At 32.0% G+C, this 22,287-nt stretch overlaps 1 protein-coding gene across 1 annotated transcript; it reads left to right on the top strand.

Moving 5' to 3' along the window:
* The first annotated feature begins 7,013 nt into the window (after nucleotides 1-7,013).
* LOC145249484 (chitin deacetylase 7-like) lies at nucleotides 7,014-20,092 on the top strand. The gene is made up of 2 exons (XM_080111076.1): nucleotides 7,014-8,666; nucleotides 17,689-20,092. The coding sequence occupies exons 1-2, from the start codon at nucleotides 8,277-8,279 to the stop codon at nucleotides 18,661-18,663; spliced, it is 1,365 nt and encodes a 454-aa protein (XP_079967202.1). The 5' UTR covers nucleotides 7,014-8,276; the 3' UTR covers nucleotides 18,664-20,092.
* Nucleotides 20,093-22,287: the final 2,195 nt, after the last annotated feature.

Raw genomic sequence — 22,287 nt, 5'->3', positions numbered from 1 at the left:
ATTTTGTTATATATGTGTACATACTTATATTTTATTTATATATATTTTTTTTTTTTTTTACAAAGGCATCACCACATTATCAAGGCCCAGAGGCCACTCAAGGATAAGGGTTAAAGAGTGTACAGTAGAAATTGGACAATATAGTAATCATTGGTAATGAAAATTTGGTAAATTTGATAACTTATATGGAACGGCTCATCAAGAACTTATTTACTTTAGACTTGAATATATATATATTGAATATTGAATATTAAATATTGAAGTTAAACTAAGATATCAAATGTTAGTATTAAAAATTTGTTGCTTTTATTTTTTAAATTCTCTCTATTTTTCTATACTTTGTTTACATTCTATTTATTTTTTATCATTATAGATTTTATACGTTATAATATTCTGTTTTAACTTTATAATTATCTATTAACTAGCAGGGTGGGTGGGGGTGCTTGGTTTTGCCCGGTCGTAAAATATGCTTAAATATGATATTTCAATTTGTCCAGATTTCGTACATATTATTATAGAGTCGTGATTTCAAAAGTAAAATAAAAGTATTTGGGTGCCATCAGCTAGAAAGAATCGAAACCGAAAGCAAAACTGTAGCATTCAAAGCTGGTGACGTTACCACTGTACCAACGTGACACGCATATGGACTGGTTAAAAATAAACTAAGATGAATGTACAAAATGTATAACGATTTTTTCAGTTTTGACTCTTTAAAACTATTTTAACATTTTATTTATTTAAAAGACCCATAAAAGAACGGTCCATAAAAATCCAATCATTTGAGACCCCTAACGCCGCTCTACGACTTTTAGTTTCGGAGGAGATAGAGTTTGAAAATATGGAGACAGACAGACAGACATAGTGCGTTTTATATATTAGATTATGATAATATAGGTTTATTAATAATAATTGATCTTATTATATTAAATTGAATATTAAAATTATCATTATCCTGATTATTATATTGATTATAAATAATTATTACTATTATTCTTTGATTCAATATGTTATAATCCATCATATATGGTCACTGTTATCGATTTTCTTTATTTTAAAATCATTTTAATATTTCTTTATTTTATCCTGTACTTTATTTTATTTGTTTTTACTTCATTTATTTTGTATTGAAAATGCGATATATTATTATTATTATTATTATTATTATTATTATTATTATTATTATTATTATTATTATTGGCTCTCAAGGAACTTTCACACAGGTTATCAAAGATCTCATTTTATACAGCCTGTGGTGTTCCCTGGAAGCTGAGTGACAACAAGTCTCCCCAGATTTTCCAGTACTCTCCACCTCTTTCGATAACATTTGCAAATAAATTTGCATTATCGCAATAGCTGCTTACCATTGATTTCTCGTTGGCAGTAGCCATTGGTCTTTACTGGAATTTGAGTGGCAATAAGCCTCCCTAAGGTTCCAGTTGTTTTTGCACATAAAGTGGAGGTCTGGTCAGTTATTATTATTATCATTATTATTATTATTATTTAGTTAGTAGGAGTAGTCACACAGGCCATCATCAAAGATTTCTCTTTGAGAACAACTTGTGGTGATCTCTGGAGCCTGCGTGACAACGAGTTTCCTCAGATTTCCAGGATTCTCAACCTCTTTCGATAATTTTTGCAAAAGAATTTACATTATTGTAATAGCCGCTTACCATTGATTTCTCATTGGCAGCTAGAATTGGTTTACACTGGAATTTGGGTGGTAATAATCCTCCCCATGGTCCCAGTCCTCTTTGCACTCAACCAGCAGAGGTCTGGCTAATGCATTCTCTCCTCAGTCTTTCCATCCTCCTTGACCCTCCTCATTTATTTGGTGTGGTGCCCGTTTATGGTAACACCTATCCGCACAAAAAAAAAAAAAAAAAAAAAACTGGGGGCCAGGTTCCCGACATTTATTATTATTTTATCATTATTGTCATTATTATTATTATTATTATTATTATTATTATTATTATTATTATTACTATTATTATTATTGTTATTATTATTATGATTAACAATGTTATAAATAATGGTATATAATTGTATAATGATTTACTCTGAGGGCAAAAGTATGTATCATTGTGACGCTATATTTGAATGGTATATTAGCATTTTTTTAGCATACGTATACTGTTAATTCAGAATATAGGAATGTCAGAGCTTAGCCAATCAAAATGAGCAGAATTAGATTATTTTTGAATCAGAAAAGGGAAAGAATATATTATGTCTGTGAGTTTATGATCCAGTTACAAAGGGTGCAAACACAATATATGTATAATGTGTATATTTCTTCCTGGTCTTGACTGGGGGTGGTTGGGGGACATGATATTTAGGGGGAAAAATAGGAACTACTTCCTCTAAAGATGGTTGCGATTGTGATGATGTTGCTCCTAAGAGAAAATGTAGGATTTTATAATGACTAAATGTGTCTAAAATGTCGTTCTAAAGTTACATAAGATAGTGGCTAACAGTCTAGACATAATAAATGTAGCACCTGTTGTTGCAAACCTACGGTACTTTGATCCACAGGGAAATTTCTATAATAAAAATATTATATATGGAGATTATATTGGACTCAATATATAATAATGATTTAAAAAGTAAAAAATAAAACGACTTGTGCGCCAGCACCCAGAATCAAAACCAAAACGTTTAGCTTACGATTTTTTTTTTTTTTTTTTTTTTTTTTTACACAGTGATCACCACTTATCAAGGCCCGGAAGCCACTTAGGGATAAGGGTTATTGCAAGTACATCACGTTAGTGAGGAGATTTTATGAAGTGTTTAATTAGGAGGGCGGTTCATTAGGAATTTGTTAACATTAGACTTGAAGACATCCAAGTTGTAGTCCGGAGGGAAGCAGGCAGACGGAACAGACTTCCACAGGCGTGCAGTTCTAAGAAAGAAGCTTTGCTCATGAAATCCGCGTTTTGATTTAGGCACAGATATAGAGTGGGGGAAATTTTTCACAGTGGATTCAGCTAGACGGGTGTTTTTCGTGAAAGTTTGGCGAGGGGGGGGGCCAGGGATTGGAGTTCAGACGAGCACCTGCCATGAAAATAACGATAAAACAAGGATAGGCTCGCAACGTCTCTTCTGTGGGAGAGGGGTTGCAGGATAGAGAAAAGGGCATCCCCCACTAAACCACGAAGTCTATTTTGTACTCTGTCAAGGCAGGATAGGCTGTTTTTAGCAGCTCCTGCCCAGATATGGCAACAGTATTCCATCCTTGGCCGTACTTGGCTTTTATATAGATAAAGAATTGCATCAGTGGTGAGATATCTTCTAGAGCGATAGAAGGATCCCACCATCTTTCCTGCGACCTTGGCAACAGACTTGATGTACGTGTTCCATTTCAGATCAGGAGTAAAGGTCAAACCCAGAAGCTTGTCAAAACACGGGGCCTCACCCAGACGAGAGCCATCCATCACAATTGATGCCAGCTGGGGATCAGAGCGTTGATGATGTAAGGATAGGAGTTTGGTTTTAGATGCATTAAAGGTAACTAGCCACATCTTCCCCCACTGAACCACGCGCTCGAGATCAGAGGAGAGAGAATCCGAGAGAACTTCGTCATTTACAGCCTTTGATGTGTTGCCGTAGATGGTCGTGTCATCAGCATAGATGTCAACGAATGATTTAAGTATGTGTTTAGGGAGGTCATTGATGTAGATCAGGAAGAGAGTTGGGCCCAGGATTGACCCCTGAGGGACTCCAGCATTTATATTGCAGGCCTCCGATTTTTGTCCATCGACCACTACTCTTATGAGCCTATCGGAGAGAAATGATTTAATGATTGAGAAAACATTTCCAGTTATACCATAGCTGGAAATCTTGTGAAATAGACCCTTATGCCATACTTTGTCAAAGGCCTTTGATATGTCAAGAGCAATTGCCCTAGAAAGGAAGCCTTTGTCAAGAGATTCACTAATCCTGTGGGATATAACCGTCAGCACATCTGCTGTAGATCTTGCAGAGCGGAAACCATATTGTGTGTCACTAAGAAGGTTATTCCTGCTGAGGTGGTTGACTATTTCTCTATTTAATATTGATTCCAGTAACTTACTCATAACACAGAGAAGACTTATTGGTCTGTATTGAGAGGGAGATGACTTATCACCTGAATTCTTAAATACAGGGCAAACTGATGAGGTCTTCCAGGGGGTCGGAAAGCACTTCTCCTTAAGGCAGCGCTTAAATAGTTTCGTAAGTATGGGAGCAAGTTCTGGTTGAAGCTTTTTTAACACTATAATTGGGATGCCATCAGGGCCAGTTGCTTTACTGGAATCTAGGTTTTTTATTAGCTTGGCGACCTCATGCACGGATATTTGTATGTTACCTAGCTTGTTCTGTGTTATAGGAGGAAATATGGGGAGTTGATGGCCTTCGTCGCATAGGGTAAAATTAGCTGCAAAGTTCTTTGCAAATAGTTTGGCCTTGTCTGACGCTGACGAGATAACCTCTGGTCCATTGATGATGGTTGGGATAGAACGCACACTTCTGTTCAGGATCCTATTTGTTATTTGCCAAAACTGGTGGGAACCAAGCCGCTGATCAGCTACCTTGGATTTAACAGACTGGGCATATAGCTCTCTTGCATTTTTTATTACTCTTTTACAGTGGTTGCTGGCAGTCCTGAAAGCAGCTTTAGTCTCAGTGCATCTATTATGTTGGTAGTTATGGAAAAAGTGATTTCTGTGCGCGATAGCAGCAGCACATTCTGGGGAGAACCATGGCTGGCTGTTAGGTTTTTGTTGGAATTTTTTAGATGGTATGAATTTACTTTTCCTTTGACGTTAATGCCTGAGCTATAAAGATATGTTTGCTGCAAGGCTAAAAATTAATACATGAACCAATAGCTATTATGTTACACATGCATATTCTTAATGCCGTCGTTCGAGCTTTACCTGAAAAATTCAATTTTTTGATTTTAACACTTTTGCACTGATTTTCCCCGAAGACCCAAATATATATATATATCATTCAAACACTACCGTGTTTGAATATATGGTTAAGTGGCAGTTTTAGTCATTTAGAACTGCTTTAAAGCTTCACTGCTCACTCAGTTTTCGACCAAATTTCAAACAATTATATACAGTTTATAGATCACCTTCTCAACTATATTGTGAAAAAAAATTTTCAATTTCCGTTCAGTAAAACAAAAGTTATGATGAATTTTCTGGTGTTCAAAATAATAAAAATATGTAAGGAGGTGAGCGACGCTTTTTATGACTGGTTTCCATAGCATCTACGTCGCTTCAGCAACTACTGTTGCTACTAATTCACTACTGTCGCAAAAATAGAAGTAACAAGTGAAACAGAGAGAATAAGCATGAATGGGAGATAATTGGGGGGATTTTATTGTAAGCAGACGAGTGCCGTTACATTGTTATTAAATATGTGTTTATGGGGGCAAAAAATAAGACTGAAATTAAAAGAACAAATGAATTTAGTGGAAGCCTGGAAAAATCATGGATTACAATAGAAAAATGCGAGCATGAAAAGTAATATGGTTAAGCTTAAACATGGAAAAGTAAAGGACTAGTTGTTAAAACTGGAAAAGAAAATGATAAGATATTTTAGTAAAAATATAATAAATTTATAACTTAAAACATTGCAGCATTACGCATTTTTAAAAAATGTTTTTACTATAGGCTTTAAAAATAAAGATACAAGATTCAATTTGAAATTTATTTATCTTCAAAGTGCACTTTTATAAATTTTACAAAGTAAGGTATAAAAATTTAATTTAAACTGAATCAAAAAAATTACCTTCGATTTATTTTATGTAATGTACATTCTGTTGCACTTAAAAAAAATCATTGAAAATTTTATATCTATATCATTAATTGCTGGATGAAAGATAATGTTTTTAAATTGCAACAAAATGTACATTACATAAAATAAATCCAAGGTAATTTTTTGATTCAATTTAAATTACATTTTTATACCTTACTTTGTAAAATTTATAAAAGTGCACTTTGAAGATAAATAAATTTCAAGTTGAATCTTGTACCTTTATTTTTAAAGCTTATAGTAAAAACATTTTGTTTAACAATTTTCATGCCTTGGATGAAATGCTTTTCTAACTTGTATCTTATCTTTTTAAGATTATATTTTAAAACTCTCCTTCTCTCTATTTCAGTTTGTATTTCTCCTCACACCACAACTCATTTTTGCAACCCCCTCTTTGTATTATTACAGGTCTAAATATTCTCTCTGTTTCAGTTTGTATTTCTCCTTACACCACAACTCATTTTTGCAACCCTCTCTTTGTAATACAGGTCTGAATAATGAGAAAATCTGAATTTTTTTTAACAAAAACTTTAAAACAACTTTTTTAGATTAAATTTTTAAAAACTTTTTTCAGAATAGAAAATCTTTAAAATTTAATAAGGAATATATTTCATATAGGTTTCATTAACAAATATTCAGTACATAACGAGAAAAATAGAGATGAACAGTTTAAAAAGACTGTATAACTCGTTACGGTCAATAGTAGTCCTCGCCAGCGAAAGTCTTTGTTATTGTTATTCTATTATTATTATTATTTAAAACATTTTGTTTCCTGCTCTTTCGCGAGAGGACTAATATATATATATATATATATATATATATATATATATATATATATATATATATATATATATATATATGGGAATTTTTTTTTAATATCTTGATAAAAATATCTTTTAATCTCTTTTCTATAAAATATACCAATTGCCATGACAGACAAAGATATCATTAAATTGACAATTATTACTAGGGCTATGACAACAGCATATTCTTTTCATTGTTTTGACTCTCGAGTGTGTATCCGTTAATATCTTATATGCTTTTATATGTAGTGATGTGGTTCTCGGCTGATTAACTGTGTCTAACTGTGTCGGATATATGCTCGAGAGCCAAAACAATGAAAAGAATATGCTGTTGTCATAGCCCTAATGATTACCTTTCAAGAAAAAAAAATAATAAAACATAACTGAAAATAGTAAAAAAAAAAAAAAAAAAAGAAAAAAGAAAATAAAGACAGACAAAATAGTAAAACAATGTAAATTACGCTGGTCCATTTGATGTATAATAATATGTGAATTCGTTTGTAAGACGAAAATAATTTAAAGTCGTGAGAAAATCATGTTTAAATAAATTGTTCCTTTCAATTTGGGATCAAGTCGTGCGAGAAACTTAAAATTTGCTCTTTGCATAAGCATTCGTTCTTATTCAAATTTGTTTTTGAACTTTACCACCTCCCGCCCACTGAAATATCTGCTTGCGTTGCCTGGCACACACGATCTGGGATTATTGACCTCGTCACCAGATCTGCTTTTAACATGCTTAAACTTCTATTTCAATTATGAAGCTGGAAGCGTTTTCTCATTTTGACTTTTGAGACGAACCGAAAAGATTGATTTTCAGCTTTCAATTTTTTGTGCTAACCAGCAATGTTATAGCAAAATAGAAAAACAAATATCTTTTCTTTTTGTTGTTATCAGTTGAAAAAAAAAGGGGGGCAGATTTAAAAAAAAAAAAAAATTCTTTTATTTTGAAATTAGTCTGACAAAAAAAAAAATTATTTGTCAAAGAAAAATGGTTTAATAATTTCTTAAACGGATAAATGAAAACAAAACAAAGTTTCTTGCATTTTCCCCGAAGAGAAAAATTCGGAAAATAATGAATTGACTATTTCAACAATTCCAAATTGAAAAGTCCTGATAAATTAAAGGGTTCTTTGATACAGCAGAAACGCCTGATCAAATTATCTTCTTCTTTTCCTTTAGAAACACACACGTATTACATATATCATAAGAAAATACTATCTAATCAATAATTTAAAAGCTTCATCATAACTTCTAAATTTCAGAGTTTCATGATATATACGAAATACAAGTCAGCCATTATAATTTTTTTTTCTCCCAAACATGCTTCCAAAATTTATGTTGCTTGGATTTTCGAGGACACGATAATTTTTCAGATGAAAATGCTTTCTTTTAATCAAGAGAAAGACAGAATTTAGAATATTCCGAAACGTTACCAAAAAAAAAAAAAAAAAAAGATTATTTTAATCTTCTAAAAATACTAATCTAATGTTTTTTGTATGTCTGTTCTGTGGCAGATAATCCCGTTGTAGTTTGTTTAATGCCGAGAATTTAATTTAATAACCATTACAAAGTCTGTACACAGGCCAAAGAACATTTGGTAATACATTTACCAGGAAAACAGACTTTGCTTTGATAAAACGAAACTTTGTTGTAATTCCAAACAATAAGAAATATACAATGATTTTACAAAGATATTCCAACCGTCATTTTAATCCGATCTTTGTCTTCTGCCAATTACTATTTGCATTGCAATCTTCATGCCAGCCAACTTGTGACCCGACGACGTGCACAGCACCGAACTGCCATTGTCCAGGAATGAACATACCGGGTGGTTTCCACCCTGAAGAGATCCCTCAAATGGTATTGTTAGCATTTGATGATGCTGTTAACTGGGACAATTGGGGATATTATTCGAGGCTTTTCCCGCCTGATGGGAGTCGGAAGAATCCAAACGGTTGCCCGATCACAATGACACTGTTTGTGTCTCACAACTATACAGATTATTGCATGGTCAGAAAACTTCACGGACGTGGCATTGAAATTGCTGACCACAGTCTTACACACCAGGTAAATATTTAATTTATTTGCTTTAATCATGAATATATCTATCCATCTATCTCTCTTTATATAAAAATAAAAAAAATTTATACAATAATTGTTGTTTTTACAACAACATTGCTCCTAACAAAGCCTCCACCAGATGATGACTCTGGGTGCAGGCATGGTTTCTGGGCCGAAGCATCATTACCACTAACCCAGAGCGTCCCAGCAGTATCTCACGATACCACCAGACTTTGTTGGATTGTTGTCAATCTGGGATTGCCATTCCACGATGATGTAGATAGAACCTTGTCTTGTATTTTGATTCTTGTATTTTTCCTGTCTGACATATATAAAGACCAAGAACATGGAGGCTGAATTTGCAATAAAATCTCGACATTCGACGTCGATAGCAAATACAATGGTTTTCCAACAATTTCTGACACATTCTTCTTAATCTTCATATCTTTCCAACTTACGCTGGTGTGCCCAGTCAAAATTTCCGGTATTGTACAGTTTAATCAAGACATTAAAAATGAAAATATCGAAAAAAGGTTATATTGTACGTATCCGTTATAGAATAGAATATAGATGTACAAGTATCAAATTTCCCTCAAATGGAGCCGTTAATTCAACTACAAAAGCTTTTTAAAATTAATACACCAAATGACAATATTCAGATGCTGATCCGTTAACGTTATTTCAGTTGGAAATACGAGCAAGCGTTCTAAGACAAATGAAATGATATGGAAAGCATTATAAAGATGAATATTAATATTAATATTAAAACATTAATAAAAAACATTAATATAAAACATTAATATAAAGATTAATATAAAGATTAATATAAATATCTTAAAATTGGAACTTATTAATATAAAAAAGTTCAATATACTAAATAGAACAATTAAAGAAATAGGAAAACTTGATAATGAAAAACAAAATTGAATAAATTACAATATTTATTGATCCATCAAAAATTCAAACAAGGAATCATATGAAAGAAAAATCCTTAACTCATATATTTTCAAAGATAAGCTCTTTTTATCAGATGACAAACATTAGTAAAAAATGCATCACAGGTTAACGTAAATTTGAAAAGCAGTTATTTTATTTTTCAAACGTTAGCAAACTTTTTTTAATGCTACAGTTCACAGTTGGATTTCAGGTTCTTCTTTTTAGCTCCGCAGATGACTATTTCATTGATTAATTGATTAATTAATTAGTTAATCTCATAAAGTTAATGTGGATTTGTTAATTTTTATAAAATTTAATGAAATATTTAATTAAGAGCTTAAGGGTGTAGTTCTAGCCGTTATTTCTTCCATGGCCAAACATAATATATATATACATATATATATATATATATATATATATATATATATATATATATATTATTTTGTAATTTTGTTTTCAAGTAAGATCTTTGACTTATATGTTGTTACATCAAATAATTCTGCATGCAAAATCCGATCCCGCATTTTGCTAATTCCTACCCTCTGATAAGAAGGAGAGTATTTCTTCAAAACCCCGCGGATTAAGGACTATCCATTTATTTAGTGTTTCCTTTTCAGATTAAATATGTTTTTAACTCATTTCAAAGTGTTTTTTAAACATATTTCATTAACTGTTTGCTCATATATGTTATATAACATATGCATATATATATATTATATATGTATATACATATATATGTTATATAACATGTATATGTTATATAATATGTATACATATGTTATAAAACATATGTATATATATGTGTTATATAACATACGTATATATATGTTATATAACATGTATATATATACCTATATATATGTTATATAACATATGTATATATATATATACCTATATATATGTTATATAACATATATATGTTATATAACATATATATATATATGTTATATAACATATATATATATATATATATGTTATATAACATATGTATATATATATATGTTATATAACATATGAATATATATATATATGTTATATAACATATGTATATATATATGTTATATAACATATGTATATATATATGTTATATAACATATATATATATATATATATGTTATATAACATATGTATATATATATGTTATATAACATATGTATATATATATATATATGTTATATAACATATGTATATATATATGTTATATAACATATGTATATATATATGTTATATAACATATGTGTATATATATATGTTATATAACATATGTATATATATATATATTAGATAACATATGTATATATATATATATGTTTATATAACATATGTATATATATGTTATATAACATGTATATATATGTTATATAACATATGCACATATATATGTTATATAACATATGTATATATATTATATAACATATGTATATATGTTATATAACATATATATAGGTTATATAACATATGTATCTGTTATATAATATATATATATATCTATGTTATATAACATATATATGTTATATAACATACATATATGATATATAACATATATATATATGTTATATGACATATATAACATATATACATATATGTGTTATATAACATATATACATATATGTGTTATATAACATATATATATGTATATATGTTATATAACATATATGTTATGTTACATATATATATGTTATATAACATATATATATATATTATATAACATATATATATGTTATATAACATATATATATGTTATATTACATATATATATATATGTTATATTACATATATATATGTTATATTACATATATATATGTTATATTACATATATATATATGTTATATTACATATATATATGTTATATAACATATATATGTTATATAACATATATATGTTATATAACATATATATGTTATATAACATATATATGTTATATAACATGTATATATATATATGTTATATTACATATATATATATGCTATATAACATTTATATATATATATGTTATATTACATATATACAGTGATGATCATATTTATTGGCACGGTAAAATAAAAGTTAAATTTTGTCTAATAAATTCTAAAAAAGGGATTAAATTAAAGAAAATAACAAAGTATATTATGTATTTTTAACTGGCCTTTCCGATGCAGCAATCGGATTTTAGAAAAAATAAATAACAAAGGAACAACAAACATAATTGCAAAAAACCCTTGTTCAAAATTATTGGCACGGCTTTGTTTTTCTTTTAGTATCAGTATAATATCAATCAATTTCCGGTTTACGTGCTTTCTGAACTTTTTTATAGCCATATTATGCTTGTTTAACGCTAATTCAGTGAATAATTTTTTTCAGATAATTTTGAGATAGCGATTTATTTAAACTATTATAAGTGACTAAATTATAATTTTCAATCGCCATGGTTAAAACTAAGGAACACAGCGAAGACGTGAGGAAGCTTGTTGTAGCATGCCATACCAATGGGGAGGGCTATGATAAGATTTCAAAGAAGCTAAACCTTCCCAAATCCACTGTTAGAGTCATAATAAACAAGTTCAAATCGCAAGGCCACGTTATGAGTTTAGAGGGTAGAGGGAGAAAAAGGATTCTTTCCCCAAGAGATGAACGGAAAATTGTTCGACAAGTAAAACAAAACCCAAGGATCTCTGTTGGGGAGATTGTTGATGAACAGAGCACCTCTGGAGTGAATGTATCTCGACATACAGTTAGTAGAGTTTTGAAGAGAGCTGGTTTAAAAGCATGTCGTCCGAGAAAGACTCTCTTATTGAAGCCTATGCACCTGAAAGCAAGGCTAGCCTTTGCAAAACGTCATATTGATAAAGATGTTGCATTCTGGAAACGTGTTCTATGGACTGACGAAACGAAAATAGAGTTATTTGGCCATAATAAAGTGTCTTATATTTACAGAAAATCTGGCGAAGCTTTCCTGCCTAAGAACACTATACCCACAGTGAAGCACGGTGGAGGCAGTTTGATGTTTTGGGGATCCTTTGCTGCCTCTGGACCAGGGCGACTTGTTAAGGTCACAGGTAGCATAAAAAAGGAAGATTATGTTAAAATATTGGATGAAAACCTGAAAGACTCTGCTAAAGAGCTCTCACTTGGTCGTCGTTGGTGGTTCATGCAAGATAATGACCCAAAGCATTCGGCTAAACTGACTAAGAAATGGCTTGAGGACAATCATATTAATGTTTTGGAGTGGCCATCACAAAGCCCAGACCTTAATCCAATTGAAAATTTATGGAGAACATTAAAATTGAGGGTAATGCAAAGGAAGCCTAAGAATCTTATTCAATTGGAGGATTATTGTCAGGAAGAGTGGGCTAAAATTACTACTGAAGAGTGCAACAACTTGGTTGTAAACTATGAAAAGCGACTGAGGAAGGTAATCAAGGCGAAAGGCTATACAATTGATTATTAAATAAATCGTGCCAATAATTTTTAACAAGGGTTTTTTGCAATTATGTTTGTTGTTCCTTTGTTATTTATTTTTTCTAAAATCCGATTGCTGCATCGGAAAGGCCAGTTAAAAATACATAATATACTTTGTTATTTTCTTTAATTTAATCCCTTTTTTAGAATTTATTAGACAAAATTTAACTTTTATTTTACCGTGCCAATAAATATGATCATCACTGTATATGTTATATAATATATATATGTTATATTATATATATATATATATATGTTATATATTATATATATATATATATATATATATGTGTGTGTGTGTTATATAGCATATATATATGTTATCTAACACCCACACCCACACACACACACACATATATATATATATATATATATATATATATATATATATATATATAGTCCTGGTCAAAATCATAAGACCACTTAAGAAAGTAAGCGTTTACACATATTATAGATTTTTTAATCAAACAAATAGTTGAAACCATTGCCAAAAGGTAAAATATGAAAACCTTAACCTCAATCGAATAATTATTTTTTAAAAAACAAACATTTTCACCTGCTCAAAATGATAAGACCACTTTAATAAAATCGGCTAGTTTTGAAAAAATGAATATGAAAAGCTTTCTATGTTACTAAGAGCAACTTGTTAGTGGATAAAAAACATCTTACTAAATTATAAATGGCAAAAGGGAAACCATTATCAGAATTTGAGAGAGGAAGGATCTTTTAGCTTAATAGGGGTGGACTCTCCCATAGATCCATTGCAAACGAAGTGAATCGTAGCAAAACGGTCATCACCGATTTCTTTTAAGAAATCCAGATCAATATGGGAACAAAAAGAGTCCAGGTCGACAAAAAAAAAAAAAAAAAAAAATAACCCCATCACTGGATCGCCGTATCAGAAGTTTAAAAAAAAAACTCCAGTATGAGCTCAAGTCGATTGAAAAGCCAAATAGCAGCAGAATGTAGTCCTAAAACCATCAGGAGGCATCTGAAAATGAAAGGTTTCAATCATTTAAAGCGACTGCAGAAACCACGTCTTCTTGAACAGCACAAAACTAACCGACTTAAATATGCTGCCAAATATCAGACTTGGGATGAAGAGAAGTGGGAAAATGTAATTTTCTCCGATGAGAAAAAGGTTAATCTAGATGGTCCAGATGGATTTCAACACAATTGGTATGATAAAACTTTGCCCAAAGAGAATTTTTCAACTCGGCATAGTGGAGGAGGGTCTTTAATGATCTGGGGTGCTTTCTCGTCAGCTGGGACTCTAAAGTTGCAAGTAGTGAAAGGCCGGCAAACATCATTGAAGTACATTTCAATGCTTGAAAATGCTTCTATCAGGACTGAAGGTCCACGTCTGTGTGGAAGAAATTGGATTTTCCAGCAAGACAATGCTGCGATACACACTTCTCAACAAGCACGAGAATACTTTTCTTCAAATAATATAGAATTCTTAGATCATCCAGCATGTTCTCCGGACCTCAATCCCATTGAAAATCTTTGGGGATGGATGGCAAAAGAAGTGTTCAAGGATGGAACCCAGTATGATTCGATAAAGGAACTTTCTTATTCAGTTTTCAGTACATGGGATAAAATTCCTTCGCAACTGATAAAAAACTTAGTCGCAAGCATGCCGAAGAGAATTTTTGAAGTAATTCATAATAATGAAGGCTATAGTAAATACTGAGACCATTTTTAGTAATTTATAATTGCCTTTTGTTAGATAAATTATCAGTGGTCTTATCATTTTGACCAGGTGAAAATGTTTGTTTTTTAAAAAATAATTATTAGATGAAGGTTAAAGTTTCGAATGAAGCAGATTTCATTTTTTTCCATCATATTTTCCCTTTTGGCAATGGTTTCAACCATTTGTTTGATTAAAAATTCGATAATATGCGTAAACGCTTACTTTCTTAAGTGATCTTATGATTTTGACCAGGACTGTGTATGTTATATAACATATATATATATATATATATATATATATATATATATATATATATATATAACATGTATATATATGTTATATAACATGTATATATATGTTATATAAAATATATATATTATATAACATATATATGTTATATAACACACATGTTATATAACACACATGTTATATAACATATATATATATATATATATATATATATATATATATATATACATAAATATGTTATATAACAGATCTTGCTCAATTACTGTAAAATTATGCTGTTTAAAAAAAAAGTGCAATTGCACACATATTTCGCCGCACATTAAAATTTCAGTCGCGTACACAATTTCGATTGCGCCTACACATGCTCTGCGAAGAACAAAAACAAAACTGCGTTCTACACGCGGATATAGTAGGCTACATACCACATGATCAGAAAACGCAACTTACTGACCAATCAGAGACACAAAAAATGAAACATTTTTTCATCCGATTCAAGCCAAAGACAGATTATAAAAGGAACCCCTCCTTCGACCACGAGGCAGTCTTACCATCCTTGGGGATCGTCTCGGCATCGTTGTCACTGATACCAACCTACTGCCAATACACCGCCGTCGCGCCAACACCAACTTACTGCGAATACACCGCCATCGCCGCTGACACCAACCTACTGTGAATACATCACTGTCATGGCCGACACCAACCCACTGCGAATACACCGTCGTCGTCGCCAACACCAACTTACTGCATATACCTTGCCATCGTCACCAACACCATCATTAACTTATCGCAAGTAACTCGCCGACATCGATTGACAATAGTTAAGAACGACCCAAAGGCTCGCCTTTTCATTACTTACTACACTGAGATGTAGGCGAGGGTGTCACTAAGTCCACAGGATTACTCTACTAGCCTTTGATCCTTATCCTATTATGCTAAGTGTTTAGAAAGGGGGCATCATCATCATCATCATCATTAGCAGCAGCAGCCCTGCTGTTTTAACAGCGTCATCGACCATGGCTCTCCAAATTGAAGAGCCATGGTAATCTCCGAAGATAAGTAAAGACGATAGTTTCCTGTTGCTTTCTGTCTTGATTCGGGGGTGGCTCTCTCCCAGTGAGAAAAACGCGCCCCCAGATACCAACCTGAAAATTTCTATGACTGTGGGGTATGATGTACAGCGCCTAGCCTTCCCAAATAGTCATCCATCTGATACTGGCCAGGCTCATCGTTACTTAACTTTGGTAATCTGGTGAAAACCAGTGTGCCAATTTGATTGTGCCATACATTTTTTAACTCTTTCATATGACTTGACTAAGGATTGAACCCCGGTCTCCCTGTCCATTAGCAAATGTTCTTACAATTATATCAAATTAGACGGATTTATTATTATTCTTATCATAATGAATATTATTATTTTCTTTAACTCCAAGGGATTATCTTGTTTCAACTCTTTTGTATAATAAATTTGTGTTTTAAATAAAAAGTTGCAGTACTCCTTTGCACTGGTACCATAATTCACACCTTTTAACTTCGTCTTCTCTCAACTCCAAATAATACTTCATGTCAACGTAGCACAGCTCACCTTCTTCAAAACCAACTCTCACATTCTGTAAATGGCTTGCTTTTATGCAGCAGAAGATCGTCTAATTTGCATATGAATTGAGAGAGTTCACGTTAGTTCACATGGCTGTTGAGGATAAAATCAACTGCGCATCACCATTTTTTTCTAACATTCAGCTTTTTAGTTTTTTCTGTCATTCAGTTTTTTTTCTGTTATTCAGCTTTTTTTCTGTTATTTAATTTTTCAGTTTTTTTCTATCATTCAGTTATTTTTCTGTTATTCAGCTTTTCAGTTTTTTCTGTTATTCAGCTTTTCAGTTTTTTGTTATTCAGCTTTTTTCTGTTATTCAGTTTCCAGTTTTTTTCTGTTATTCAGCTTTTCAGTTTTTTGTTATTCAGCTTTTCAGTTTTTTTCTGTTATTCAGCTTTTGAGTTTTTTCTGTTATTCAGCTTTTCAGTTTTTTCTGTTATTCTTAGAAGACGCGTTTTTGAGGCAAGCAATTTTTGTACTCACTACAAATTTTTTCGCAAAAACAAAAATGGTGCAATGCAAAACAATGTATTTAACTCTGCCTTCGTGGGAAGGCAAGTAAATAAGAACTCACTATTATTGGACTCACATCTGAGTAGGAGCTGCTCGGCGCACCCTATCCTGTCTTGATAATTCAAAACTGACTTCAAAACTTAGTAGGTGATGCATTTTTCTCTCCCTTGCAACGTTTTTCCCACAGAAGAGACGTTGCGAACCTGTCTCTGCTCTATCGTTATTTTCATGGCAAGTGCTTATTAGAGCTCCAATCTATGCCTCCCTTGCCAAACGTTCACAAAAAACACTCCACTAACTACAAACACTTTATATGATTTCCCCTCACTTTCTACCTAAATTTAAATGCACTGTTCTGCTGGCCTGCTTCTCGGTTGAATACAACATATTAACCTTCAAATCCAATGTAAAAAAGTTCTTGTTGAGCCGTCCCCCATAAAAAAAAATCAAATTCTACCCAATTCCCACCATTAATGATTACTACATTGTCATCTTACATTTACTCTTGAGTGGCCTTCGGGCCTTGATAAGTGGTGATACCCATGTAAAAATATAAAATTATTTTTAAATTCATTCATTTATTTGTTTATTTATTTTTATTTTCACAGGTTCCACACAACTGGTGGAGTAACGCCACAAAAGAAGAATTATCAATCGAAATTTTAACGCAGCGTCACAATCTCGCCAAATTAGCTGAAATCCCATTGGATGAAATCCGAGGCTGGAGAAGTCCATTTCTCCAACCGACAGGTGATACCATGTTTCAAATACTTTGGGAGAATAACTTCACTTACGATGCCACCTTGACGCATCCTTTCCCTCGAAATGTGTACTCGCCTGTTTTATGGCCTTTTACGCTGGATCACCCACTCAGTATTGGCTGCAATATTCAGCCCTGTCCAAAGGGATCTTATCCGAGGTTATGGGAAATTCCAGTTGTGACTTTGATGGACTATAGAGAACATCTTCCATGTGCGTATGTCGACTTTTGTCAAAACAAGCCGCGGAACAAAGCAGATGCCTTTCAGATTCTGTGGAAAAATTTTCTGCGGAATTACCGCACCAACAGGGCGCCCTATTACTTAAATTTGCACTCACCTTGGCTAGATCAACTAGACAATCTTGCTGCTATGGATGAATTCCTGCTTCGTCTCATTGACATGGATGACGTATATATAATAACTATCCACCAAGCCATAGAATGGATGCGGTCACCAACTCCAAGTCATCAATTGGACACTTTTGTGCCTTGGCAATGTCCTAAATTCAGACCAAATATCGAAGACACTTTATTCTGTCACATGACCTACAGACCGAAAACCACAAATCTGATCCACAAAATGTCGACCCCAAGGATGAAAAACAATTTTCGAGGTCAAAAACGACCAAATAGTAAAACAAATTTTAAAAATAGCGTCTATCCACCAGGTTTTTTGGAGGAAGAAGAAAAACCCCGGAAAAATAGGAAACGAAAACCGTGGTTTTTACGAAACGCGGCACAGATAGTAACTTTTTCATTCTTGTTAAATAATTCACTTATCGTTTGCTCATTGATAAATCTTTCAAACTTTGTTCAACTTTGAATTGTAGTTAAGTAAAATTAAGGCTAAACTGCATCATTTAGATTATACAGGGGTAAAACAATATCTGAATGATATATTTGGTATTTGAGAATAACATCTTAGATGTTATTCTCAAAATGTTTCGACCGATATAATTTCCGACCTTCATCAGGTGAGTCTCATTGAACTTCTAAATCATGATGAAATTTAAAACTGAATCGTCTATTTAATCTATAGAGGTAGATTGCTCTCATTCTGTCAGCCATGACTGAGTAGAAATCTTAAAGTATTTCTTAATTGTATTCTTAGTATCACTCGTACTGAGGGTTGAACCTTCAACCTTCAGAAGACTCATTAAGAATTGGTTTTTATTAACAAAATTATTTGTTTTATTATATGCATCATCCAAGATGAGAAAAGTAATCCAAATAATATGATTAATCCTCATTTCAAAAATTCTGAAAGTTGAACAAATTTGGGCATTCCGGCATATTTCTTTCATTCTTGCATTACCTCCCCTGTTTTCTAGACGGTGATAGATGATTTGGCGTCCCCGGCGAAACAGCTTCCAACAGATATTATGTATTATAATATATAATTTGTAAAAATAATATAATTTTTTTCTTATTATTTATTATTAACATTTTATATGAAAAAAAAGTGGAACAATGTGAACAATTCTTACTTTTATTTAAAAAATGTGTAATATTTATTTCTTGTAATTATGTTAACTTTCTTTTTCATGTGAAACATTCTTAAAAGTAAATAAACATTATTTTTACAGAAAAAGTATCATTCATATGTCAAATTATTAATAACTAGCGGGGGTACCCGGCGTTGCCCGAGTGTTTGTTTCTGGGACGGGGGGGGGGAGTTTTAAAGAATGTTATGGTAGGTAAGTAGGAAGATCAAACCCGGAGTCATGAGTAAAAGTAGGAAAATAAAGTGTGAAAAAAAAAAACAAAAAACATCTGCAACGTTAACAGTTCGGCCACCAAGAAAAGTCCATTCCAGTTGTTTAGGAAAAAAAAAAAAAAAACGACTACGGTAGGTCGGCGCGAACGTGAAAATATAATGTGAATTGTCCAGCACGCTAACCACTACGCCACAGAGCACTGCAGCTTAGTTTAGTGATTTTAAATAACTTCACATGAAAGAACTACGAAGCCAAACCGGTGTTCTCTTCTCAACTGTTCCTTGTGAACGATCCCCAAACGGTGTTAAGTGGTGGCAGGGGGAGGAGGAATTTATTAGAGAGAAAATATTTTACCACTTCCATTGATCTTAACCGATTTTGGCCGTGACTTCTCAGCAGAAAAAGTATAGAAATCTAAGATTATCGAGGAATTTGAGAAATAATAAGCCTATAACACACCTCAGATATTGTTCTGCTGTTTGTGCATATTATATTTGCATGAAATATCTTGATTTTTAATCCTATTAATGTCAAAATCAGACGAGAAAAAATGAGTTCATTTTATTTATATAGAGATAATAATAGAACTACTACTACTACCAATAATAATAATAATAATAATAATAATAATAATAATAATAATAATACAAATACTACTACTACCAGTAATAATAATAATAAGCATAATAATAAAATAATAATCTGTCTAAGAATGTGATAAATTTCTTCAGTTAAAATATCTATTGGAAGATATTTCGTCGGTGACACCAAATTACCTATCACCGTCCAGAAAACAGGAAAAGTAATGCAACAATGAAAATATCTCGAGAAATATGCTGGAATGTTTCAAATTGTTTGGTATAGATGTTGGGACGATTAATTAGAAGTGGAAAAATTAAACCATTTTTTTTTTATCAGAATCAGAAAAACGTTGTGCCTTTTCTGATGCCGAAAACGATTCTTTTAGTTGTTTTTATTTATTTTTGTTTATAAGTTAATTTTCCATTGCTGGTACTAAGGATAAAATCATGAATATTTATTGATTTTAAACTATCGACAAAACTAGCTCATGCCACACAAGTGTATTTTTAATGTTTGCAAAAATACATGCACATATTGCATGAGTTTTTACGGTAATCTGAAAAAAAAAAAAAAGAACAACTTCCTAACTAGATATTTAGTAAAAATTGGAATCAAAATCGGTAACTGTATTGGAATCGGAAATTTTGTACAAAATCAGTACTTGCATTGGAATCAGGAAAAAAATTTGGAATCGTCCCATCACTAGTATAGACATATTCAAAATGATCACACATTCGATTTTGGGTGCAAAATTTATGAATGTGTGAAAATATTTACTAGTTAGTAAATATATCATTCAGATATTGTTTTACTCCTAAAGCTGATATACATCTTTGGTCTAAAATATATTTTTATAAGTCGTTGAAATATTACAATTCTTTTTTCATAGCGGATATCTCGGATGACATTTTTAATATAACTATCCAAATAAATTTCATTCGATAAAGTAGAATTATTATTAACTTCTTTTGACCCACACATCTTGGTTTGGACCAGTTTAACAATTTAATTTATTCGGAATACATTAATATAAAGAACATCGAACATTTACATCTGCTTACAGCTATATTTATAAAGTTAGGGTCAGTGTATACTGTAAATGTGTCGCCCTAAAAAAAAACCCCAAAAAACAACACTACAGCTTTATTTCAAAACTGTTATTGAAATAATCAATTCAGGTAACTTGATTATCTAGTAGAGCTGACATCTATTCAATGTAGCTGCTTTCAGCCCCAATCACCACCTTGATTTAGGTCCGGAACTGGGAGCATGCCTTTTCCACAAGCGCCAGCAGGAGCTTGGTGGATGGCAGCAATCAGGCTGTTGTGGGAGGTCATGTTGGTGATGTTCTCAACATATGACCAAACGAAGTAGTTCAACGGGTTCAGATCGAAGGAGGAGGAGGGCAGTGAGAGAAAGGTACAAAGTCAGAGCACTCCTTTCTGAATCACAGCCTGGGTCTCTTTGCATTTGTAAGCTGGTACTGAGTCCTACTGTCACACCCAAGGTCTGCCAGCGGCCACCTGATTGCACCAGCGGACCACCACTCTTCAGCACATCCAGGTACCCTTTGGTGTTGACTTTCAAGCCGACTTCAGAGATATGAGGTGGCCCTCACTTGAAACCACACCAAAGTGGTGATTCCTGCGTAAAAAAAAAAAATAAAAAAAATAAAAGAAAGACCATTGCCGGAAACTTTGTTTTCATCACCCTTGGCAGGTCCCTATTATTTGTGGCAATCAAGCGATGCATTTTGAAAGATATTTTTCAACCCAAACAAATATGAACTGACATTGTCCCAGATAAAGAAAAAAAAAACAAAACAAAAAAACTCATAATATATATAAAAAAACTAAGTTGTCTTCCTCTTTCGCTGACAAATGGACCTTTTCATATGACAATTTTTCGCTCAGTGGATTTGATTTAAAAATAAGTCTCTTGATTATCTTTTTTGTTTTAGTTTTCTTCCTTTCACTTATAAGCAAATTTTAGTTAATAAAATTCATATTATTTAATGATGTTCTCTCTGTTTTTTTTTTGCATGTGTTTGCCATTCGTCATTTCTTTTTTTTTTTTTTCTGTTTTGAAAATGAAATTATCCCATCCTTATGTTTCAGTGTCATTTTTGCATGAATCCCGGGGAATTT

The sequence above is a fragment of the Euprymna scolopes genome, chromosome 28, assembly GCF_053919585.1.
Source record: "Euprymna scolopes isolate OS-2025 chromosome 28, ASM5391958v1, whole genome shotgun sequence".
Taxonomy (NCBI): domain Eukaryota; kingdom Metazoa; phylum Mollusca; class Cephalopoda; order Sepiida; family Sepiolidae; genus Euprymna; species Euprymna scolopes.
Note: the sequence above shows the minus strand (reverse complement) of the source record. Positions and strands in the feature narration are given on the sequence as shown.

Coding starts and splice junctions, on each gene's coding strand:
- LOC145249484 (XM_080111076.1), top strand. CDS start 8,277: ATGATTTTACAAAGATATTCCAACCGTCATTTTAATCCGATCTTTGTC. Junction 8,667..17,688: donor ACCACAGTCTTACACACCAG/GTAAATATTTAA, acceptor TTATTTTCACAG/GTTCCACACAACTGGTGGAG.